General features: G+C 34.5%; 1 protein-coding gene across 11 annotated transcripts in view; it reads right to left on the reverse strand.

Annotated features, from left to right (window-relative positions):
- Positions 1-22,009, reverse strand: part of SCEL (sciellin) — a 68,736-nt gene that overhangs the window by 15,557 nt on the left and 31,170 nt on the right. For 3 of the 11 annotated variants that reach the window (XM_085576591.1, XM_085576535.1, XM_085576544.1), the window contains exons 4-12: positions 21,176-21,293; positions 20,493-20,555; positions 20,079-20,150; positions 16,389-16,421; positions 15,982-16,050; positions 14,234-14,299; positions 13,090-13,155; positions 11,044-11,076; positions 9,712-9,777 (exon numbers count right to left, since the gene is read on the reverse strand). In XM_085576591.1, the coding sequence (XP_085432717.1) occupies positions 9,712-9,777; positions 11,044-11,076; positions 13,090-13,155; positions 14,234-14,299; positions 15,982-16,050; positions 16,389-16,421; positions 20,079-20,150; positions 20,493-20,555; positions 21,176-21,293 (586 nt within the window). The remainder of the gene's footprint in view (positions 1-9,711; positions 9,778-11,043; positions 11,077-13,089; positions 13,156-14,233; positions 14,300-15,981; positions 16,051-16,388; positions 16,422-20,078; positions 20,151-20,492; positions 20,556-21,175; positions 21,294-22,009) is intronic. The other 8 variants (XM_085576598.1, XM_085576571.1, XM_085576553.1 and 5 more) reach the window with 6 other exon arrangements.

Raw genomic sequence — 22,009 nt, forward strand, 5'->3', positions numbered from 1 at the left:
AACCAACCAAACTCAACTGTGCATATGTCTGGCTTGAGTAAATATGCATTATTATTCTTGTCTCTTGCATCCTCCATGTCTTAGTGCTCTTAGAGGTATTTTAAATATTCACTTCAAGTCTTCTCTAAAGTCTGCTGAAGGTTTGAAGTTGCAGCAATCTCAATTATGATCTTTATGTGCTGTGCAACCTGCCCATATAAGTCAGCCTCAGTACTGTATATTCACCCAAAACACAGGAAGCAGATTTAAGGCTCCTGTTCATTCTGCTTGCAATCACAGGGTTATGTGCAGTTTACTCAGCACAGTTATCAGTAACCTTTCTGCTGACTTCTGCTGCCTTTCCCAGCATGGAGCAATAGAAAAGCTGTGACAGTAGCAAAGCTGTGCCCTGCAGGCCTCTATGTCTGCAGCCTCCTGTGTCCGATTGTCAAAGGCATGTAAGCATTTGCAGAGGCAAATCCCAATGTGCTTCCAATGAGATTTAACTCAGTAATACAGATATGTTTGAAATTTTTACTCATGGTATAGATGTAAAATATTCTATTCACTTTTTTATGATTTTCAATTTAATAGTTTTAATAATTTGTGTGAGTTCTTTCAGAATTAGATACTTTAATTGAAGAAGCCTTCCTATAAAAATATTCCAATATAATGCAGAAAAAATATGCTCCCACAACAAGGCCCAAATACTAGAACTTTCTGTGTTAATCTTTGCAAGAAATATTAAAATATCTCAGTATTATTGTATCAAATACTACAAAATCGCATTAATAATGCTATAGAAATGTATTTTAGAATGCTGGGAAGTAGGTAGTAACTTTCTGTCAAAAGCGGGGCAAGAAATTCCTTTCAGATGACCAGGAAAGATTCTGGCTCTAAGACATGTTCTTTTTAAGTTTTCACATGTATTTTAACACTCTTCCCACATAACTTCACATTCCTTTACCTTAAATTGTTCTGTTCACTTTGCACAGAGTTTTTTTTTTAAAAAAAATACACTTATCTAAAATAGTTCAAACTTGGCCTACTGACTGTTTGGAAATAATGGAGGAAAGAAATTTCCAATAATTTAAGACTTATTCCTTCAGAAATGTATGTACTAGCCCACATTAATCCTTGGTGCAACTCGAAGGATAGATGAGTTAGTTCCCTTCTGTAATCTTTAAATCATCATGACTTTGTAGCTAACAGCATTTTGTTACTTCCTCACACATTATTCTGCTCTTTTCAGTGCTTTGGATATGCCAGCGCACTGACTGGCTTGCAAGGAAGATTTTACTTGCTATCTAGGTGAGGCTACACATGCACTCCCTGTCATCTACAGCCTAATTCATAGAACATCAACCCTGAAGGGTCCTAATAAGTGAACAGAAACAGTTGCTGCTGCAGATTGCAACACAAAAATACAAGCAGACTGACCTGTTCAGTTATTATGGCTCCTATGAAAAAGAAGTTCTATTAATTTATGGTACACTTCTCAAACTTTCAGCACCAGGAAACATCTTGACATGACTGCAGCAAGTAACCAGTACCGATGTCCTGCAAATTCTTTGCCTTGAGACAGCTGGCTTATTGCAAAGTAGAGGTCGTGGGATACACAACTGCAAGCTACTGGTTCAAGCATAGTTCAGGTTATTAGCAACTGAAATTTAAGAGCTGTTATTTATAAAAAGGACAAAATGTAAGGTAGAACAAGCTGTAGGACATGGGGTATAACTCAGAATTTATCTGATTGTGCTCAGGGCATACTTTTGCTGACTTTTTAAATCTCTCCATGTTAGCAAAAGCTACGTTTATTTTAGCATTAGCACACAAGCACTATCAACCAGTGGTGATACTAGAACATAATCCAGCCTCACATTAAAAATTAGAGTAGATCTGCACTATAGAACATAAACAGAATTTCAGGTTAGGTTTTATTTGAGAGTTGTTACTGTGTTAAAAATCAGCAATATAACTTACATCTTTTTTAATACTTCTAAAAGAGAGGGCAAGTACTAAATTAGAAAAAGACTAAACTATATTCACACATTAAAAAAGCTTCTTGAATACCAGGGTATCAGAGGCAGTGAAAGGTTGCTGTGGAGGACTTTCAGTTGCAAATATAATTTGCACCTGAAAATATAAGCAATTTTTGTGTCCAAGACTGACTGAACTGAATTCATACTTCTTACATTTGTCAACAACTTTTTAAAACATAGATGATGATGGAAAACAGCAGCATAAAACGTCTATACAAAGCAGTTTAGACAAACTAGGGGGAATATCTTTCAAATATGGTAGGTGGCTTGTAATAGATGTTGACGTTTTTCATAGGTCATTCCAAAGGATGCCATCCCCAAGCATAGTATTTTCTGAGACAGCCATTAAATCCCTGTGAACATTCTGCCTAGGGTGAGTGTTTTTGAAATGGATGAGGATGAGGTAAGTCAGACAGCCTGCCAGGAGGAGAATATAGTTTGCTCACATATTTAACTGGATGAAATATTTTAATAAAGACTCAGGACATGGCTGGAAGTTTTTAGGAGCACTTAATTCAGGATAACTAATATTCATTTTTTATTCTACATAACAATACTTGGAATGGCAGTACAGAAGATTTTGTATTGCATATTGTACAAAAGGCTCTCAAGTACTGAAGAAAAATTAATTTATTATAAAAGAGAAACATTAAGATTGGGATTAAGACCTAGGTATGCTTGTCATTATTGTTAAAGTATGGAAGACAATTCTCTTGATTCATTTGCTTTTCTCAGTGACCACCTCCTGAAAAAAAAAATCCTATTCTGCCTTTAACAACATCTTTGCAGAAAAATGCACAAAATAGCACTGTGAATCCAAAGAAAGCCCTGCCCTGAAGGATAGGAAAACTCAAGTGCAGCTGGGCTGCTGTGAGCCTTATACTATAGATGTGTTAGCCATGAAATTTACTGCTGCTCTCTGCTATTTTCCCTCTAGCTGCTTGTGTAAAATGGGATTAGAAATCTGACAACTAATGAAGACACTCCAGCAGAATAAAAGACTAGCAAAGAGCATAAGTAAAGTAGGCTTAAAAAAAGCTGTCAAGGCAGACCGCATGCAAACTGTATGGCTCAGTTTAGTCAGAGACTCCTGCTCTGCCGTATCTTGGATCCCTATGCCTCTTAGACACAAACAGAAAGGGAAATTATATAAGGCTTATGTGACAAACTCTACAGAAATAAAGCTTAATAACTCTGATGCCTATATCAATACCAGCAAATATTCCTTCTTTATGGAACAAGTGTGGTTTGCATTACCTGATTCTATTAATGCTAGCTATCTCATGCCTTCCTTGATTAAATGTATAAAAGATCTATGTACATTTTCTGTAAGCATTCTTTAAAAGTAGAAAAATTTATGTAATATATAATTGCAAAGTGAGATTTTTTTCCTTTTATGCTCTGTATCAAAAAGAGAAATTTAATTGTTTACATTTTGCTATGCTTTTCAGTCTGCATTTGATTTCTAACTCAGGTCATTTGAGATAGATAATATAATACTTTTCAGTCCTGCTCTGTGACCTGTGCTTGTGAATCTCACTTATTTCAGATAGCAGTTCTGAAATTCTGGTGTAACTGGTGAAAGTCAGATCACCATCAAAAAATAAAAACATAAATTAATCTGATCCACACATTCAAGCACATCTCACAGTTCTTTCTGTTTCTTGGGTTTTCTTCTTTAATCTTGAAAACATGAAGATAAAGTTTCAATCAGGAGACATGAATCACACAAAAAAGTTTTAGTGATGTTATTCTTTAGTGAAAGCAATGAAAATCAAATTATAATATTTGTATTTGAAAATTCTGAAGGCAATGAAGAAAGCATCAATACAAATAGACTGTCCTTAATGCTGAGGTGAAATTGATATTAGACACGTGGGAGTGAAAAACAAAATTTTAAACAGATCCCAGCTGAGTTCTTGAACCTCAAGGATCTGGAAGCAGAGTATGAGTGCATGACTCTCTCATTATTTATTAGGTAAGTGAATACTTACCTAACTTGTAAAAATCCTCTATTTAGTTCCCAATGTTCTCTAATTATTGAAGGTATTCTTGCCTTATTGCCTAGAATTTTATAATCCATCTTTGTTGCTTACACCAACAGTTGGCACACTGTTGGTATAGCATCAATATTGTTATTCTATGGACTAGAAAGCAAAAGGACCATGAATATTTCAGACTTGTTGGAATGCCTTTAACGACTGCGGCACTTGATGTCAAATCCAGGGATACTCAGTGAGGTATTGAATTTAGTCACTCTGTCATCATCAACATAATCATGAGCAATCCAGAGGCAACTTTATTAAAGGAATCATGCACAGTATTTTAAATAGATCTGCCTCTGTTTTCTGATTAAAAGTCCTGAACAGAATTATAAAAACTACTGAGATGCCTCCCTATTTCTAATATATGATATAATAAAATATATATATATTATGTTTAAATGTGATGCCAAACAAGTTGCATCTGATGTCCCTTCTTCAGTGATCTCTCCCTGTTGACCTACAAAGCATTCTGGTCAACAGCTTCTTCTTCTGACATGGTACAAAAAGAATACAATGAGAAAATCTGGCTAAAACCATGAGGACATTTTTGAATTAGTCATATCAGCATAGAGAAGACAAAAACAACCAATTGCCAAGTGAGCCTTCCAATGCTGAAATAAAAGAGCTGGTCTAGAGTATATTAAACAAGTCAGCCATCTCACTGACTGTTTAGGATCATGGGCCTAGCTGAATTTTGATCCTCTGTTATGGCTGCTTTACTGTCCCTGTAAATCCTTGTCCATCAGCTTTTGTCAAGTATAACTGAGGATGAATAAAGGAACTTTTTGAGGGAAGATTGGCATTTATCCTGGAGCAGGGTGCATTTCCTTTCACATTGCTATGCTCACTAATCAGTGCCAGAAGCCCTCACTCAGACCTTTCATCAATAACAGCTGAGAGTTAGGGAACAGAAGATGACTGCAGTCAACTGTGAAGACCAATTTATAATGTGTCAAAACAAGTGTAATGCTTAGCCCAGAGGATTTTGGAGTTATATACAGAGGAGGAAGCTGTTAATCAGAACATTTTATAGGAGATAGACTGGGAAAGATCACTGGGAAAAGACAACTTATTCTATTTTTCTGGAAGGATATGTATCACCCTGTGAACACTGTATTAAAATTTCATTTTGGAAGAAGGGGCTTGGATCTCTTCACAGAAGCTGTGCAATAGTGAATAATTTGTATCAACATGCAGAAAAGCTGCAAACCAGTGTTACAGTGAATGCCATATCTATCAGAATCAAGAGACAGAAGGAGCCTGTCACTTGGAAGAATCTTCTGCCAAAATGAGAAAAAAAAAATTATTGTATTGATTTGTATTATCAAAAACAGTTTAGAAAGCGTAAAGTGACTTCTCTTTACCATAAAGAAACAATTGTCATTGTAGCAAAAGCAAGCTAGTGAATTATGGGCGTGCTTATATGAGTTCTGATTCAGTATCCTTGCTTCCAACAACTTTTGAGGAACACAGGTGTCCTCCAGAACATTTTAGAGGTCTCTAGATGGTCTAGCTAAAAAGTCAAAGCAAATAAAAGACATCCCAAAGGAAAAGCCATGCAGGAGCCATGCCTTTAAATTTTGGCCATCTAAACCTTAGTCCAACCTAAGATAATTCCTTTGAGTATTTTTCATGGCTCTTTGGAATTGTGTATCTTACAGATTCACAGAATGGTTTGGGTTGGACCTAAAAGACCATCCAGTTCCAACCCCCGTGCCATGGGCAGGGATGCATTTCACTAGGCCAGGTTGCTCAGAGCTCCATCCAACCTGGCCTTGAACTCTTCCAGGGATGGCAATCTAATGAGAACACATAATTAGCCAATGTCTCAAAATGCACCTACATGTTCTTTCAATTTTGTGCTTTATGCAGCACTAGAACAAGAAAGGTTTTGTCAATAAATGTTCATTTAGGAGACCTGACATCATGATTTTAATTCCATTGGTTTGGAAAATTCCAAGTCAATTACAATTCACTATTCTTTTTTTATATAGAACCCCTGCAACTTATCTTTTTTCTACTTTTAAAAGTTCCCAGTTTTTGATAGACACAGCAATGTGAGTCCTAACAAGAGTTAGTTTAAGCACATTAATGTGTTCTTCTTTCACAATCTATTGCAATAAGAACTGAGAACACATCTTGGATAAAATAGGAATATCCTTTAAAAGGAGCATCGTACACACAGATTTACAGCATTGTCTGAATTCTCTACTACCTGAGAGGAGCAATAATAGTGAGTTATCCTGTACATTAGGGAAGAAACTTTTACAGGAGCAAGAATATAGGATTCTCTTAATTATGCCGGAAAATTTTATTCTAGTCCCTTGTTTCTGTTCCCTAGAAATCGCCTCTTTCACCCACACACTTACAAATAAATAGCTGAAATATTTTCTTCAAGACAACTTTTGTATCTGGCATACCAAAAAGACATCTTTATATAAGGGTTTCTGCAATATGCCCTTTGCCCCTACAGACTAATAGTCTTTCCCTGCTAGCAGACAATCTCACTACAGGTGCTTTAAGAGCTGAGTGAGAGCTCTCTCTAATCTCTTGTATAGCCCCTGTTACTATCACATCAAAGCTTTTCCTCAGGTACATCCAACATGAATTAATTCTGATATATCTATGAAAAATAAAAGATAAATTAATTAGTTCTACAGTTTATGAACTTACGGGAATATAAACTTTTGATTATTCTGCATTCTTTGGTGGTAATAACTTTGTATGCCCTGGTAAATGTGGCTCACTGTGCCAAACACCATTACTTTCTGTAACAATGTGTAGTTCAACACATGTGAACCCCATTATAAAAGTCTTTTTATAGAAACACTGAATTTTTTTTGTATCCTAACTGTAACATTATTGAAAGACTGACTAAAGCTATGTTAAACACCCTCAGAATGTCTGAAGTGGTTTAACATGATTTTCTACAGAACACTGTTCTTTAAAAAAATGCCAGCTTTCAAACACCTGAATTTAATGGTTAATACAATCATGGAAAGGAAAAAGGCAGCGTGAGAATCTTGCATCTTCTCTGATATGAAAAAAAGCACAGAAAGGACTTGGTAAGCCACATGTAACAGGCCCATTGAGGAAATCAGAAATATGTCTCTGTACATATCCAGTGTACTGCTCATCTCCTGCTGCATTTGTGAGATACCAAGAGACCTGATTTGACCCATTATGCTCTGAAATATGCACATTTTTAGGCAGTAATCATCGCTTCTCTGTGTCCTAGCCTACTTATGCTGCCTAGAGTATCTATAGATGCCCTAGCTAGACATGAGATGTCCATTCTCTTAATCATATCCAACAGGTGAAGGTCCATAAATCCATGCCTTCAGATATGAAATGTGTATATATATATATTTATTTATTTATTTTAATATATATACACACACTGTGTTTTAAGGTCTGTCATCCTTAAAAACAATGCAATAATTGCTTTTTTTTTTTTACAATTTTAGCCAGAAGAGAGTATCTGACATCCTTTTCAGGTAAATCTCTTCTGAAAGATTTTCCCTGTATCACTGAACAGTTCATTAGAAAGCCAATTGCCATTTTCCACTTATTTTATATAGAAATTAATTCCTTATTTCTTTAACATCCCTATCAGAATCCTGAATGACAGACAATTAATCAATTAAGTCTGATGTTAAAAGCATGATTTGAAAATCTTTCTAATCCAAATAAAAATATAGGTAACTAAAGGATGTAAATTTAAACAGTATTCTAGTACAAATTGATATTACTATATATACTCTCCATGTAACTGTTTACTTGCCCTGTGTGACACAACAGTTTGTTAAAAGCATGATTTGAAAATCTTTCTAACCCAAGTAAAAATATAGGTAACTAAAGGATGTAAATTTAAACAGTATTCTAGTACAAATTGATATTACTATATATACTCTTCATGTAACTGTTTACTTGCCCTGTGTGACACAACAATTTTTGCCAAAAATTTAGTATTTATGTGACATCTTTAAAAAAGGCAATTTTGCTGCCAGCTAATTAATGCATTTTTTTGCCTAGTAAAAATGTAACAAAAATCTGTTGTTTTGTGAAGCTAACCTATCAGCAGGAAATGGATGACATCTGAAGCACCAGCCAAATGTAAAGGAATTATTGCAGCAGTAGAGAGGGCTGAATTTTGCCCACTAAGATTACAGACTACTTAGAGTTTATATACTGACACAAATAGCAGTGCAGTGTTGCCATAGAAACTTGTAGACCAGTAAAATATTCCTCCAGCTCTTCACCAATGAAGGGACAGGAATACAGAGCTTGGTATGGTAATGAGAGCAACCAGGGGATGATGAATGTGAACTGATTGAGGGTGAGGATTAAGTCAGACCTTAACAAGCCCTTAGCAGTGAAGATTGGCTGTGACTTCCCTAGTTAATACTAGGTGTATTTAATTCTCTAAGATAACCCGTATTTGTTGATAGGAAAATGTTTCACTGAAAGATTGGGGTTTTATTTTCTTTTCATATGGATTACACTGTCAGACATCTTTGGGATGCTTTCTTAGTCATTTTGTACTGGTTTTACATTTTTAGGATTTTGGGGGAGGGGAACAGGATTCAAAATAGTATCGACTGTAGCTTCAGATCTCATAAAACTGAATTTTATTAATCAAATTAAATAAAGATAGTTAATTTCAATTAATTTTAATGTTTGCACCATTTAATATTTCCACATAAAAACCGCAAATGACCTCTTGTAATTCTCAGTGCATATCTAGAAATCTCCTTCTAATTTAATTCATTTTATAATTGCATATTCAGGCATTTTACTCTGGTCAAGGTCACAGAGTAAAATTTTTTGCATGTTTATAGAATTATAGAATCACAGAATGTCCTTGGATTGAAAGGAAACTTAAAAATCATCCTATTCCAATATCCTTCCCTTGGGCAGGGGCATCTTCCACTAGACCAAGTTGCTTAGAGCCCATCCAACCCAGCCGGTAATACTTCTAGGGATGGGGCAGTTACTGCTGACTGCATTGAAAAATATAAAATCTCTATCAGTCCATAATTTGCTGAAATTTTAGTTAAAAAATGTAAGAAAAAAAAAAGTGTGTGTCTTTTCCACCAACAATTTTTATGGTATTCTGCAGACTTTCAAAGATTAGTTGATATGCCATCTAACTTGTATCTCAAAAACAAGTCCATCTGTTGAGACATGCTAATTTTGTCATTCCAAAGGGTATACATCGGATTTTCACTATTCAAAATGCTTACACCACAGTGCACGAGTTGGGGTGTTTTTATATACATAGTATAGTTACTACCTCTCCCATAATGTCTGAAGAGCAAAGAAAATACACTGTATAATCCATACTACCCCAATTTTTCTGTTTCCAAACATTTGCAGCAACTTAAAAAACATGCTGCTTTTTAGGCTGCGGGCTGGACAGACTGGAAGATTAAAAAATTAAACCGCTATAACCTAGCAAGTCAGTGAGAGGGAACTCAGAGTTTGGACTTCTAGGCCATTGGTTAGGACTGTTTAAATGCTGCATTAATCATACACCATGTCCAAAAAAGCTATCAAATATAGACATAAAGCAAACTGAGTACTTAATATCCCAATAATCAATGCTTATGAAAACATTGTTTTGATTATACTGTTTGTGTTACCTTGCTTGATCGTCCACATCAGTTTCTAATTTCTGAGGGGTCACCTGGTCTGATGAAGGGGCAACCCTGCAATAAGAATGGCACAAGAAGATATTTGAAAACATATTTTATTAGTTAAATGATTCATCTCTGTAGATACCGTATTTTTTTCAGGTGCAACTATAGTGAGTTCACATTGTCTTTTTTTTTTTTTGTTTTTTTTCTTTAAATATATATTTATATATATGTGTGTGTATAAAGAAGTATACATTTATTAAAAAAAGAAATGTAATGCTTTAGTTCACTAGATTACCACATTCACTGAGCCTTTTGAAAAACTAATATCCCTAGACTAGCTATTTTGCTAATATGGATATAATAATAAAGTAGAGTTTCTTTACTGTCCAAAAATCATTTTAGTAGTAAAAAAACTTTGAAAAACCTTTTCTTCAACCTAATATATCTTATTTAGCAAAGAAAAAAGTTTTCTTTAACTAGAAAAGTACCAATATTTTAAAAGCTAAATAAACAAACAGTTACACTTTTCTATTTTTCTCTATGTGAACAATCAAATTGTCACTAGAGGGATACTAGGATTATGAGTAATTATAAGAAAAGGAGAAGGTAGCAGATAAAGTTGATGAGGTTTACCTGCTTCTTTAGAGTATTTTTCTATTAGCATGGCAACTAAACCATGACAAGTTGCAGAGCTGTCTTAATTAAGTCATGAAGTTGCAGGCTGCTTAAGTACTCTTTTCTTAATTTAGACCATGTGAAATTGATATTTAATTAATGAATTAATTTAATAAATTCATTTTCTAAAATTAGAGCAATCTTTGCAGACACTCAGGTTTAGAGTACTTTGCATCAATTCATCTTAATGCCTTCTGTTACAAACCTCTGCATGTGCAGAGCTTCTTGATTTAACTTTCTTTTTATTCATATTGCTTACATGCTCTTTAACAGTTTCTTTTTCTTTGCATAGCTCACACTCTCTTTCACTGACTTTAGAGCAGCAGTTGCATATAAAAGAGTATTTGTATTAGCAACATATATGACTATGGAGCTAACACTGCAAAGCAGTTTTAAATGTTTTATGCAGTTTAATGTTTGTTTTTTTTTTTTAATTTGAGTAAATATCCAGTGAAATATTCTAAGCTACATGCAAATAATTGCATTTCTGCAAAGAAGGAATTTCTCCTTCATGCACTTCTGCAACATCAACTACAGTGGAACCTTCCCAGATAAATTATGCAGTGTTTGTATTATAAATAAATGTAAAATAATTATTGTGGTTTATGCAAAGGAGCATGTTACATTTCTGAATCTACTAAGAAGCAAAGTAAGACATACATTGTTGGAGCCTCTGAATTTTCTGAAGTGGTTCTAGAGAAAGAAAAGAGTAAACATTTCACAAACCAAGTAGCAAAATGTTAGTATCAAAGGACTTTGCAAGATTTAGATCAATCAACAGAAATTACTTTTACTTTCCCTTCCTTCCAAGATAATTTTATTTAAATGTAGAATATATGTTTAACTCAAGTAGCATGATACTAAATTCAAGCCATATTCTTTATTCTAAGACAATCATTCTTCAATTAACATTCTCAAATTAATCACTTTAATTAATAGTGTTTTGTTTTCAGCACACAATCCACAACCATAAAATTCAAATACATTGAGCTGCTTATAGTCTTGGCTCCAACTGCAATTACTTTCAAGTGTTCTATAAAGTGTGTTTAATCAGCTGGAACTGAGGCAAAGAACTCTGGAAGTTTATATATCAAGTATAACTACAAAAGTCTAGAACATCTCATAATCACAAAAGTATATAAATAACACTGACCAAGAAAACCCACATATCCATGGTTGCTGGAATCCCATCCTGAGGGTAACAGAGCAGTCAGCCAATCTCAAATGTGAAGAAAGATGTAGCTGACATAGCTCTTTGCTCAATCTTTAAGACTGATAGTGACCTTTAGAAACTCTGCTTATTAGCATCTATGCATGGCACTTTATTTCCTGAAACTCACAGGCAAGTAAAAGGCTTTCCTTTGATAACTATTTTTAGTTATTATAATATTCATAATTTTAAATAGCTTTCACATCTTCAAAGCACTTTTAAAAGCTAAACCAAGTAATCATTAAATGCCCATCACTTTTTTTACCGAAGTTGTTTGTGATGGCAGCACTGTTAGAGGATCCAGGAAGAGTCATGAAAGCTTCAGAAAGAATATGCCTGTTTTCAGTCTTCTCTGAACTGTGAGACTGGAGGAGTAACTGGATAATTAGTGTTGAGAAGAATACAGGAACTCCAGCTTGCCGTTGGAAGCTGGGTGGATGCCATATAGAACATTATCCTATCCTTTCAAAATTACCATGATCTTAGCAAGATATTGAAATGAAGCCAGATAAATTCTTCTCAGCTGACACATTGAGAACATCTAGTAAGGACTGACTTCAAAGAAAATAAACTTTAACATCTTTGAGCCATCTTTCTGTTAGGTGGAGAGTGACTGAATCTTGGCCAAAAAGATAAAGGGTAGTAATCACAGAATAAGATTAAAAATAATTGCTAAACTTGGTTTTAAGTTTTCCAGTGCCAGACGTTCCATAAACTCCCAGGGCAATAGTCTACCAAGGCTTATATCTAACATCACAGTGTATCCATTCATTTCTGTTTCATTTAATTTCCATCATTGCTGAACATGAGACTCATATTGGAAGTTTCCCAGGTTAAAACTAGGGAAGCAGAAGGCCATGCTACAGAAAATGGTGGGCACAAGAAAAAAATATCACGAAGGTTTATTTATTAATATTTTAAACCATTCAAATTCTGCTTTTAGATACAAGCACAGGAAACATTCCCTGTTCTCTTTCTATTATGCTAGAAAACAACCACAACTTCAGAAATAAACATTAAACATTTATCTGAAAGTAATTTTAGACTGATTGTTCTTGGATATTTTGATGACAGTAGATTAGTAGATTTTGGGGTTTTGTTCACACTGATACCCAAAACGGGCAAGAGTGAGCCCCTGACTTGGTACCAACAAATCCTTTCCCTTATGGCTAGTCTCTCTATAACACATTTGCCTTGAGAAGAATTGATTGGCATAGTCCAAAATGAAACTGTGAAGAAAGAATTGCAAGCATGATAGACAAATTTTGAGATCACTCGCCTAACCTCAGGTTGCTGGCACTTCACATGCTCAGGCCCCAGTCAAACTGAGCATCAGGCTGCCAAGAGCCCAAACAAGTACTTAGGCTTGGGATGCTTTCTCTTTGCCTGGCTCTTCTGCATCAAGCCCAGTCCACCAAAGAACTGCCCTGCTTTCTTGCTCCCAAAATGAGCTCTAGCCAAGAGGTAGGAAATAAGCAGCAATCACTGATACGCACCCTTTGCTTTCCACTTTTTCTGTCGGAGTCTTACTACTTGAAACTGGGGGAGGCATCCAAGATTGCCTGTAAATTTTAATAAACAATATTTTCAGTATTAGTTTAATGCTCTGGACCTGAACTGTGGATGTTAGAATAGAAGTGATGTAAAAGTACCTGGAACTTTTCTTAAATTAAAAGACTGTATGTTGATACTTTTTAGACCATATTTACAGAAAACTGAATGGAATAGGAAATAGTACAGTAATTTTATTTATTGTGAAAAATGTTCTGTGACTCTAGGTGTTTTTTTCTGCAATCTGAGTGGTAAATGGATTTTTCATGGAAAGGACAACCAGATAAAATACACAAAAAGTGTCCAGTATCAACACAAGAAACACAATCAGGCTATTAGAAGTCACATAAAAAGTACAAGCAGTACAATTCATTGATGGCCTTCCACATCTTCCAAGAGCCTGAAGAGAACTACTGGACTGAAAACAGCATAAACTTCCAATAAACAGGTCTGTTAACATAAATACAATGACATTTTAATTTCTACATTCATTAATCTACTGATCAAAATTTTATGCATGAAATATTTTATGCAATAAATATAAAAGACAATCGTGAATGAACAGGATTTGCAACTGGGAAGGATGCAGGAAATTATGGCTATCACCAGCAGTACATTTTAAATTAAATATGTGTTTAGTTGTATACCCTGTTTTTATTCTTGCCTAGATAATGCTATCTGAAATCCAGATTTTTAAAGGTAGCTGTGTAGCATTAAGAAAACAGTGTGATTCATATGCACTGGAACAGCACAGGGTCAAGTTTGGCATCAGAGATTTCACAATTACAGTGAGCTACAATGCTTTAAAACTGGACACTGAAAATGAGTATACCAGCTGAGTTAGGGGCTGTAGCCAAGAGTTAGCACCCATTGTGCCATGGCTCACAAAACTGGCTCTACAAAGATAGAAGTTCTAAATCCCATGGAAAAAGACAAGAGGATGTAAAAGTTTAATCCTTGAAGCTTGCTGAGGAGTTTGAGTGTACTGAGGGAGTAAGAAGGTAATTTTTTAATGCAATGGTGATACATTACTGAAGCTTAACACAGTGCTATAGACACTGGCAACCAAGTAGGGGTGGTAATGAATACCTCTTTTTCTTGATTGGAGAAGTGACTGCAGTGGTTGTGGAGGCTTCATTAGGAGTCCAAGATTGCCTGTTAAGGAAATATACTTAGTGATTTAATCTTCCAAAAGAGTATAATTTAAAATTATTAAAAAAAGAAATCCTATTTCACAAATGTGTATGGTAAATGCTATAACTATGTTTATATACTTCAAAGGACACAAGATGTGGGAGACCTTAAAGGGTTCTTATGTTTAGATAGCTGCATTTTTACTTGATATCCAAAGACATTTCTGACTTGTACCTACACTTTAGTCTCTAAACATTATAATAATAATATCTTTAATTTTCTTACTTTAAATTTTGTTTCTTGTTCAATTAGAATGCTTTATGTTTGATATGTTTGTAAAACTAACAAATAAAATCCAAGCCAGTGATTTCTCATAACATTTTTCAAAAAGTTACTGTCTTATCCTCTGAGATTCTTAATGATAGCAATTGGCAATTCATAATAACAGTACTTGAAGAATAGCACTTTACAAATCATTTTGCTCTCTGACAGGAAAAAATATATACAATTTAAGTCTCTCTTAAGTCCCACTTCAGAATTAATTGTTGGTCTGTAAAACAACCTTCTCCAAAAAAAACCCCATAAATCCAGTTTATATACTTCATGTGTCATCATCTCCATGATTTACAACATAATTGTGCAAAATTATCATTTGAAAGAGTCACCTCAGTTGAACTTTATATGCCAGAGACACTGATTTGCTCTTCAGAGTAATATCTCAACTTTCCATAAGATGACTTTTAATTGCTGTGTTCTCTAGCAACTATGTTCTGTGTAATTTGTTACTGACAGAACTCTACTGACATTGATGAAGGCACAAAGCGATGCATTTGTCCCTTTGTATTTACAAGTATGGTGGCTGAGCTCTTCTGACATTCCTTTTTTAAGTGAACATTTCAATCAGGTACTAGGTAGAAGTTTTTTAGAAAACAGTTTTTCAGTCTTGTGGAATTACATTACATATATAGAGTGGTCACCACTGAATAACAGCAACCTATTAAATAATGTATCAACAATGTTGTGCTAACTTTTAAATTAAAACTGTTTAAATCAAAAGACTGGCCTTCTGACCAAAGAAAATGTTTCCACTGGAAAAATCAGCTAGGGTATCAAAAAATTATTTTTTATGTTTTGGTACTCAAGTTTTCCACTGGCAGTGTACAACAGCATTAAATAGATTTTTTTATTATTATTATTATCCTTCCTCAGAATTATGTATTGTATTTCATAGATTTTCTGCAGAGAATTCTAGAGTTCTGCAACACACCCCCGTTTTTCCTAACACTCTTATTTATTTTTCTTTTTATTTTGTATTTTAAATCCCATAATTATTAAATAATCATTATGCTGAGTAAATGTGTATTTTGAGCTGATGTCCCTTTTAACTGTGTGGAGAAATAGGATTCCTTAAGAAAAATTCTTCTTGTTTAAATGAAAATATTTTTCCTCCTCACCAACTACAAAGAGTCCACAATAATTTAGATATAGAGGCCTACATTCCAGAAGTCAGGTGGTCAAATGAAGCCTACATCAGGCCATATGCCATGCAAATAATTTCTCTGTATAATCCCAGTATGTACATGAATTCTGAAGTTATGGTAATATATAACACTAAGATGATAATGCATGATAAATGATACAGTATGATAAATGAAAAATTATAATGCATAATACTTAGATTATAACAATTCTGAAATTCATACCTGTTGTTTTGCTTATGGTTCAGTGTTGGGGATTTACTTATTTTATCAGTATCACTTCCGGCTGGAATTCTGTCAGAAACACAGGAATTCTTTATAATACACACTCTAATTCTTTAATCCATTTTCAATAAAATTAAAATATGGAGTATCATTTTGCCCTGTGTACTGATATCCCAGTATCACAAATACTCCAGTATCACAAAAGGTAGAGAACAGAAGTTGAAATTACATAAATTTAGTGCATTATTATCTGAAGAGTCTAAGTAGCTCACTGAAAAAGTTTTCCAAGATGAAGTTCAAAAAATAATACTGTATTAAACCTCTCTGTTGCTAACAATTTATTACAACTCCTTTAAATTAGGTCAAAACACCAGAAAGAAAGCAATGTTCAGTCAAGCAGTACTTACAGAACTATTGCCTTTTCCTCTGCCTCACCATTCCTAGAGAGATGCAACAGACTTGTTTTATTTAAAGATTGAATAGGTCAATGTGATGTGAAAATCTAGTGCAAAATCCCTGGCAAAGCATGGTATTGACCTACAGGAATAATTTCTATCAAAGAAGTTGGATTCTTTGTGCTTGAACTGATTTCATTAAGCCATGAAATGTACATGAAGAAACAACCACATGATTTTTCAAGCACTTTATGTATTCTACATAAAGCATTCTACTTGTTGCCTAAACCCCTTAAAGATTTTCACAGAAAACAGTATGTAGCTATCATAGCTGAAGCAGATTAGGTTCTTATTTTATTCCGTCTTACTTCTGATATATAGAACATTCTTTTAGTAAGAACTGGGTGACTCTGAAAAGCTTAACTATAAAATTATGTACACTGAAATACTAAATTGAGAGGGTTATCTTAAATATTTTATTAAATCAGCTGAAACACATCTTGAGCTACAACTTTTATACCATTTTTTATATTTAATTATTTATTCTCATCTATAAACTGAAGCTATAGAGGCAAAATAATTAATCCTCGAAGTATAATCTGATGTTACGTGTAAAATATTTTGTATCCTTCCTTCAAGCAGCACAGAATACTGTTGTATTTAAGGAAAAGTCTTCCAGGGAATTCTGGGACACAATCTGCACCAGCGTGTGCTCTGTGTCTTTTGTAAATCTTAAATGCAATTTTGCAAAGAACCGTCTCCTATCAGGGCAGCATGTGATGTGACAGCAGCTACAATCGCTGGGAAGGTCACTAGAGGTCTCACTAACCCTGCTGGCATTGCTATGGATGCAAACCCGAGCGTTCCCACCCATTCGCCAGTGAACCTGCATTTCTTTCACGTGTCATCACCTATTTTCAAAATAAAGTGCTTTACATAGTTTTGTATTTTCTCATTTTAAAGTCTTAAAGGTTCGATCTGGCATCCTACTCCATTGCTGCCCAATTAGCAGAAGTGTAAAAAAAAATAAAAAGTGAAAGGTAAGCATTATTTTAACTTCTTGTATAACTTTCGAGCTTCTGATAAGGAATCAAAGAATATCCTCTGTTCACACCCACAGCTCTGTCTCAAACAGACACCCCTGGATCAATGGTCCATTTACACATGCACGGTTTATCTGAACCAGGTTAAATTTTTGGCCTCCACAATATCCTGTGGTGGTGACTCCTACAATTAATGCATGCATTAAAGGAAAAGCAAATGTTCTTTTCTTTTTCTTTCCTTTTCTTTCTTTCTCTCTCTCTCTCTCTCTTTCTTTATTTGTTTCATTTTTTTTATCTTAATTCATTACCCAAACATTTATAGAGTATCTCCCCATTCTTACAGTACAACAAACAGAAAATATTCTTTCATTACTCAGTTTTCCTATATTATACTTTTCCAAGCTGAGGACTTTTTGTCTTTTCAGATATTTTTCATATGAAAGCTATTCCATCCTTTCTCACCTTCCTCCTTAATCTTTTTTTTCTGGTTCTATTACAGTGTCTTCATATCAGCAAAATGATGCATGGGGGAGTGTTCAAGATGTGGAAAGCAGGTTCGAACCACACATTGCAATGGTTTCTGGTTTGATCTCTGATCCTAGTAATTTCTATCATTCCAAAATATTAGATTATTAATAAAGCAAACAATGAAAGTATGTAATTTACTTCTGTCTCATCTATCCAGATCTAATTGCTATAGATGCAGTTGGGATTTAGTGTTGCTGGAAGCTATTCTGGATTTAGGATCATTTAGTACATGGAAAAATAGCATGTAATTTTCATCCCTACCTGACTTATAATGTTTATCCCATCTTTTGTCAAATTGTTAGTTATTTCCTAATAATACTTCTGCTTCCTCTAGGAAGGATGTTCTTCATTTGGTACAATTCTTAGTTACACCTAAAATCCTCTTTTTTGGTGTACCTTGTCACCAGTTGCATATTAAGAACCCTTTATGTTAGATATTTGTGTGTATGAAAAGTCAGCTTACAACCCAAAATAATTCAGATACTTTAATATCTCTGCATAAATCAAAAAGATATCAAGTACAAAAGAACAGTGCTCCTCAGTGACCTTGTAGAAACTAGATTTGTCCTATGACTTCTAAATTAGAAAACAGGGTTTGAGCCATAAAAATCAAGCTTGAAAAATTGTTTTGAAGTGAGTGGCCATCTGGATAAGTGTGACATAGGTGATATATGCTACTTGAATTTCCAAAATACTTCACAGAAGTCTGTTTTAAACTGACCTCCTATGGGTAATATAGCAAAAAAAATGCTTAAAATGTAAGAAACAAAGGTTTGAAATAAATGGCAAGTTTCCAGAGTGGAAGCAGAGATCTGTACAAAACCTGTGTTCTTCCATACATTCATGAATTATCTGTAAAAAAGGAGAGTGGGATGATGTTGCTTGCCAATGTAATTATTTCATGGTAGTCAAAACAAATGGTGACTGGCAAAGCTTTTCAGAAGTCATCTGCTAACATGTCATATTTCTAAAATGCCAGATGACATTCACTTTTATTGGATGCAAAGTAATGCCTGCCAAGAGAAACAATTGATCTCTGAACTAGCAATTATCACTCAGAAAAGAAATCTTGGAATTACATAGACAATGTTGTCAAAATTAAAACTCACTTCTTAGCAGCACTCAAAAGAGCAAACTCAATGTTATGAAGTACAAGGGGAGGAATTGAAAATGAAATAGAAATCCTTGTTATTATTCTTCTGTGTACATACAAGGTATGCACAAATCTTAAACACCTACATGGAGAGTTGAATTCCCAGATCAAGAAACTAATGTGGAAATGGAAAAGATACAAAGAAGAGCAACAGGTAAATTGAAGTAATACAATAGCTTCCTCATGATGAGTGAACCAATACAGCAGGATTCACTGGGCTGTAGAAGAATAGGCAGGGAGATGATACTGCACAGGTCTCTAGCCTATTCTTTTTCAAACTCCTGTGGAGAAGGTAAATTTTATGTGACAATTTTGCATTGTTTCTTACTAGAGAAGTAAGGATCATGAAATAATATAACACAGTGCTAAAACCCAACTAAATAAAGTGCACTTTTCCCACAGAGTGCATTTAAGTGCTGGTTCTCATAGCCTCAGCGTGTTCTGGATACCAGATGTTAATCGTGGCTGGATTTTGAAAATGCAACACAGAATCTGCAAACACCAGCATGGTCATGTCTTAACCCAGCAGAGGTCAAGGCTGAACAGAACATTCAAATTAAGCACCTGTATGACAAGCATGACTGATATTGGTACTGATCATAGTATCTGCAAAGAGCTATGGGTTTAGCCACCCTGTGCTTAGCTATTGAAGATACGGCTTTGGTTTAGAGTTTGAAAAGAAGAAAATTGGAGAGGAGTGGTTATCAGCTGTGGAAAGATACTTAAATTTATGAGGACAAGAATACACAGAAACAGGTACAAAAAAAAAAAAAAGCTATCAAAAGAACCTTTTCTCAAATGACATTTTCATTTGTCTCATTGAAAATTTGTGCAAAAATCATTCAAAGTCTTTTGCTTAGATGCTTAATAAATAAGAAAACTTCAAAAAAGCACTGACTTCATTCATGCTTTCCTTTTTATGGCCTCTCACAGGTATGACAATCCAAACATACCATACATCCAGAAAAAGAGCCCTACCTGTCCAAGGTGGTATCAGATCTGTATCGTCCAAGAACAGCTTTCTGATCTTCCTTTTCATTTGTGCTACTGCTGTAATTAAAAAAAAAAAAAATAGAAATGCCACTATGGTCACTGATTTTATTGAAAAACTCATCATTAATAAAAAAGTATCTATGTCTCAGATTAAAGTATCATAAAGGGTTTTAGACCATTCAGGTGTCAACAGATAAAACCCTGGATCCACTGCAATGCTTAATTATTGACACTGGAGTCAGATTTACAATGAAAAGATGTATAGACTAAAACTGAACAAAGCAAGTTCTGACTTTTCATACACACAAAGCAAGTTCTTTGCTTTGTTCATGATATAGAAAAAAGGATACTCAGTTTTTGGTAATATAATCAGAAAGGCATTCAGATATTCTACCATACCTGTGCAAGCTATCTTGGGATTTGTATTGGTTAAGCACCGCCCTTCCGTAGTTTTCATCAGCACTTCAAGCAAAAGAAAAACAGTAAGTATTAAAAAATAGATAACTTTTTCTTGGCAAAAGATATTCTGCCTTCAATCAGATTTCACAGCTGTCTACTACCACTGTAATTTCACCAGCTGCAGAACTCTGCAGTAGAAAACTCCAGACATTTTGGAGTAAGAATTTTCTCTTCCTACAAGCTGTTCACGGACCAGATAATGATAAAATGGTCCCAAGGCATTGTTTCTGCTGTCATTTAAGTCCTAGTTTATGCTAGAGAAAATTCAATCTGATTCTGACTTAGGCTTCATAAGAGCTTGCCAAGATTTATAATCTTCTTGCTTATAAAAAGATCATAGTCTTGCAACCTAGAGACATGTGAAATGTGGGATTTTACTTGTAGGGCAGAACTTCATTAAATACTCAGCACTCAAAACTCCCAATGAAAAACAGACAGTGAATATTCAGCAAATTAATACTTCCAAAAAGCAATCAATACCTCATCAAAATAAATAAATGAGTTATTTGATTGAATTCCTCTAGTTCTGGATGACACCATCCATGCAAAAGTAGACACTCCATGCAAAGGTAAATGGCATACTGAACGAAATACGGAAAAAATGCATTTCCTATTTTTCTTACCTTTCCTCTTCAGGTCTCTTCTTTATCCAGCTGTTATCTTGCAAAAGGGTCCGTCGTTTATTAATATCATGAGTAGCCTGTTGTCTGCTTTTAATTGCAACAGAGGGACTCTTCTTATCTGAAAATGCAGAGAAACTTGCCTTGAAAATGAACATGTAGAAAAACTTTGTCAGCCTAAAGTGCTATTACATCGGTTGAAATAGATAAAAGTTTCATACAGATTGAATTTCAGTTATCACACCTGTTTAATCCAGATTGCTTCTTGAAAAGTTTGTAGCTTCACATGAAGGGTCTGCAGAAGCCCAACTTAGCAAACTAAATTCAGTTTCACCCTTAATATGAAACTGCTCTACCTGTTTCTAATGTAAACACATTTCACAGATCTGATAAAAGAATTATGAAATTTATGTAGCACAGTAATCCCAGGAAAGTCAAACTAATGAATCCTGTTTCCTGGGGTGTTGTCTGTGAGTTTTGTATTTGCAGATGTGTGACAGGATACAAATTTTGAAAACATGCAGCTTAAAATATGTGGATTTTCATGTTTCCTAAAGAGTCAGACTCCCCCTGAAGCTTTTTCCTCAAAGGCTGAATGAACAGTTTCTTTACCAGTCAGTTACTTAATCAGAACTTCAATCAAAACAATACCTTTACAGCAAATTTAACTAATATTGGTGTATGTTTTAAAAGGTTATTGGGAGAGACAGACTGACATGCTGAACAAACATGGAAGCCTTACTTTTGAAAACAACCTGAAATATTTTCTCCAACAAGACTGATATTTAGTGTATTGGGAAAGTAACAGTATGATATTCACTTGATTTGGGAGAATAA

The sequence above is a fragment of the Lonchura striata genome, chromosome 1, assembly GCF_050655825.1.
Source record: "Lonchura striata isolate lonStrDom1 chromosome 1, ASM5065582v1, whole genome shotgun sequence".
NCBI lineage: Eukaryota > Metazoa > Chordata > Aves > Passeriformes > Estrildidae > Lonchura > Lonchura striata.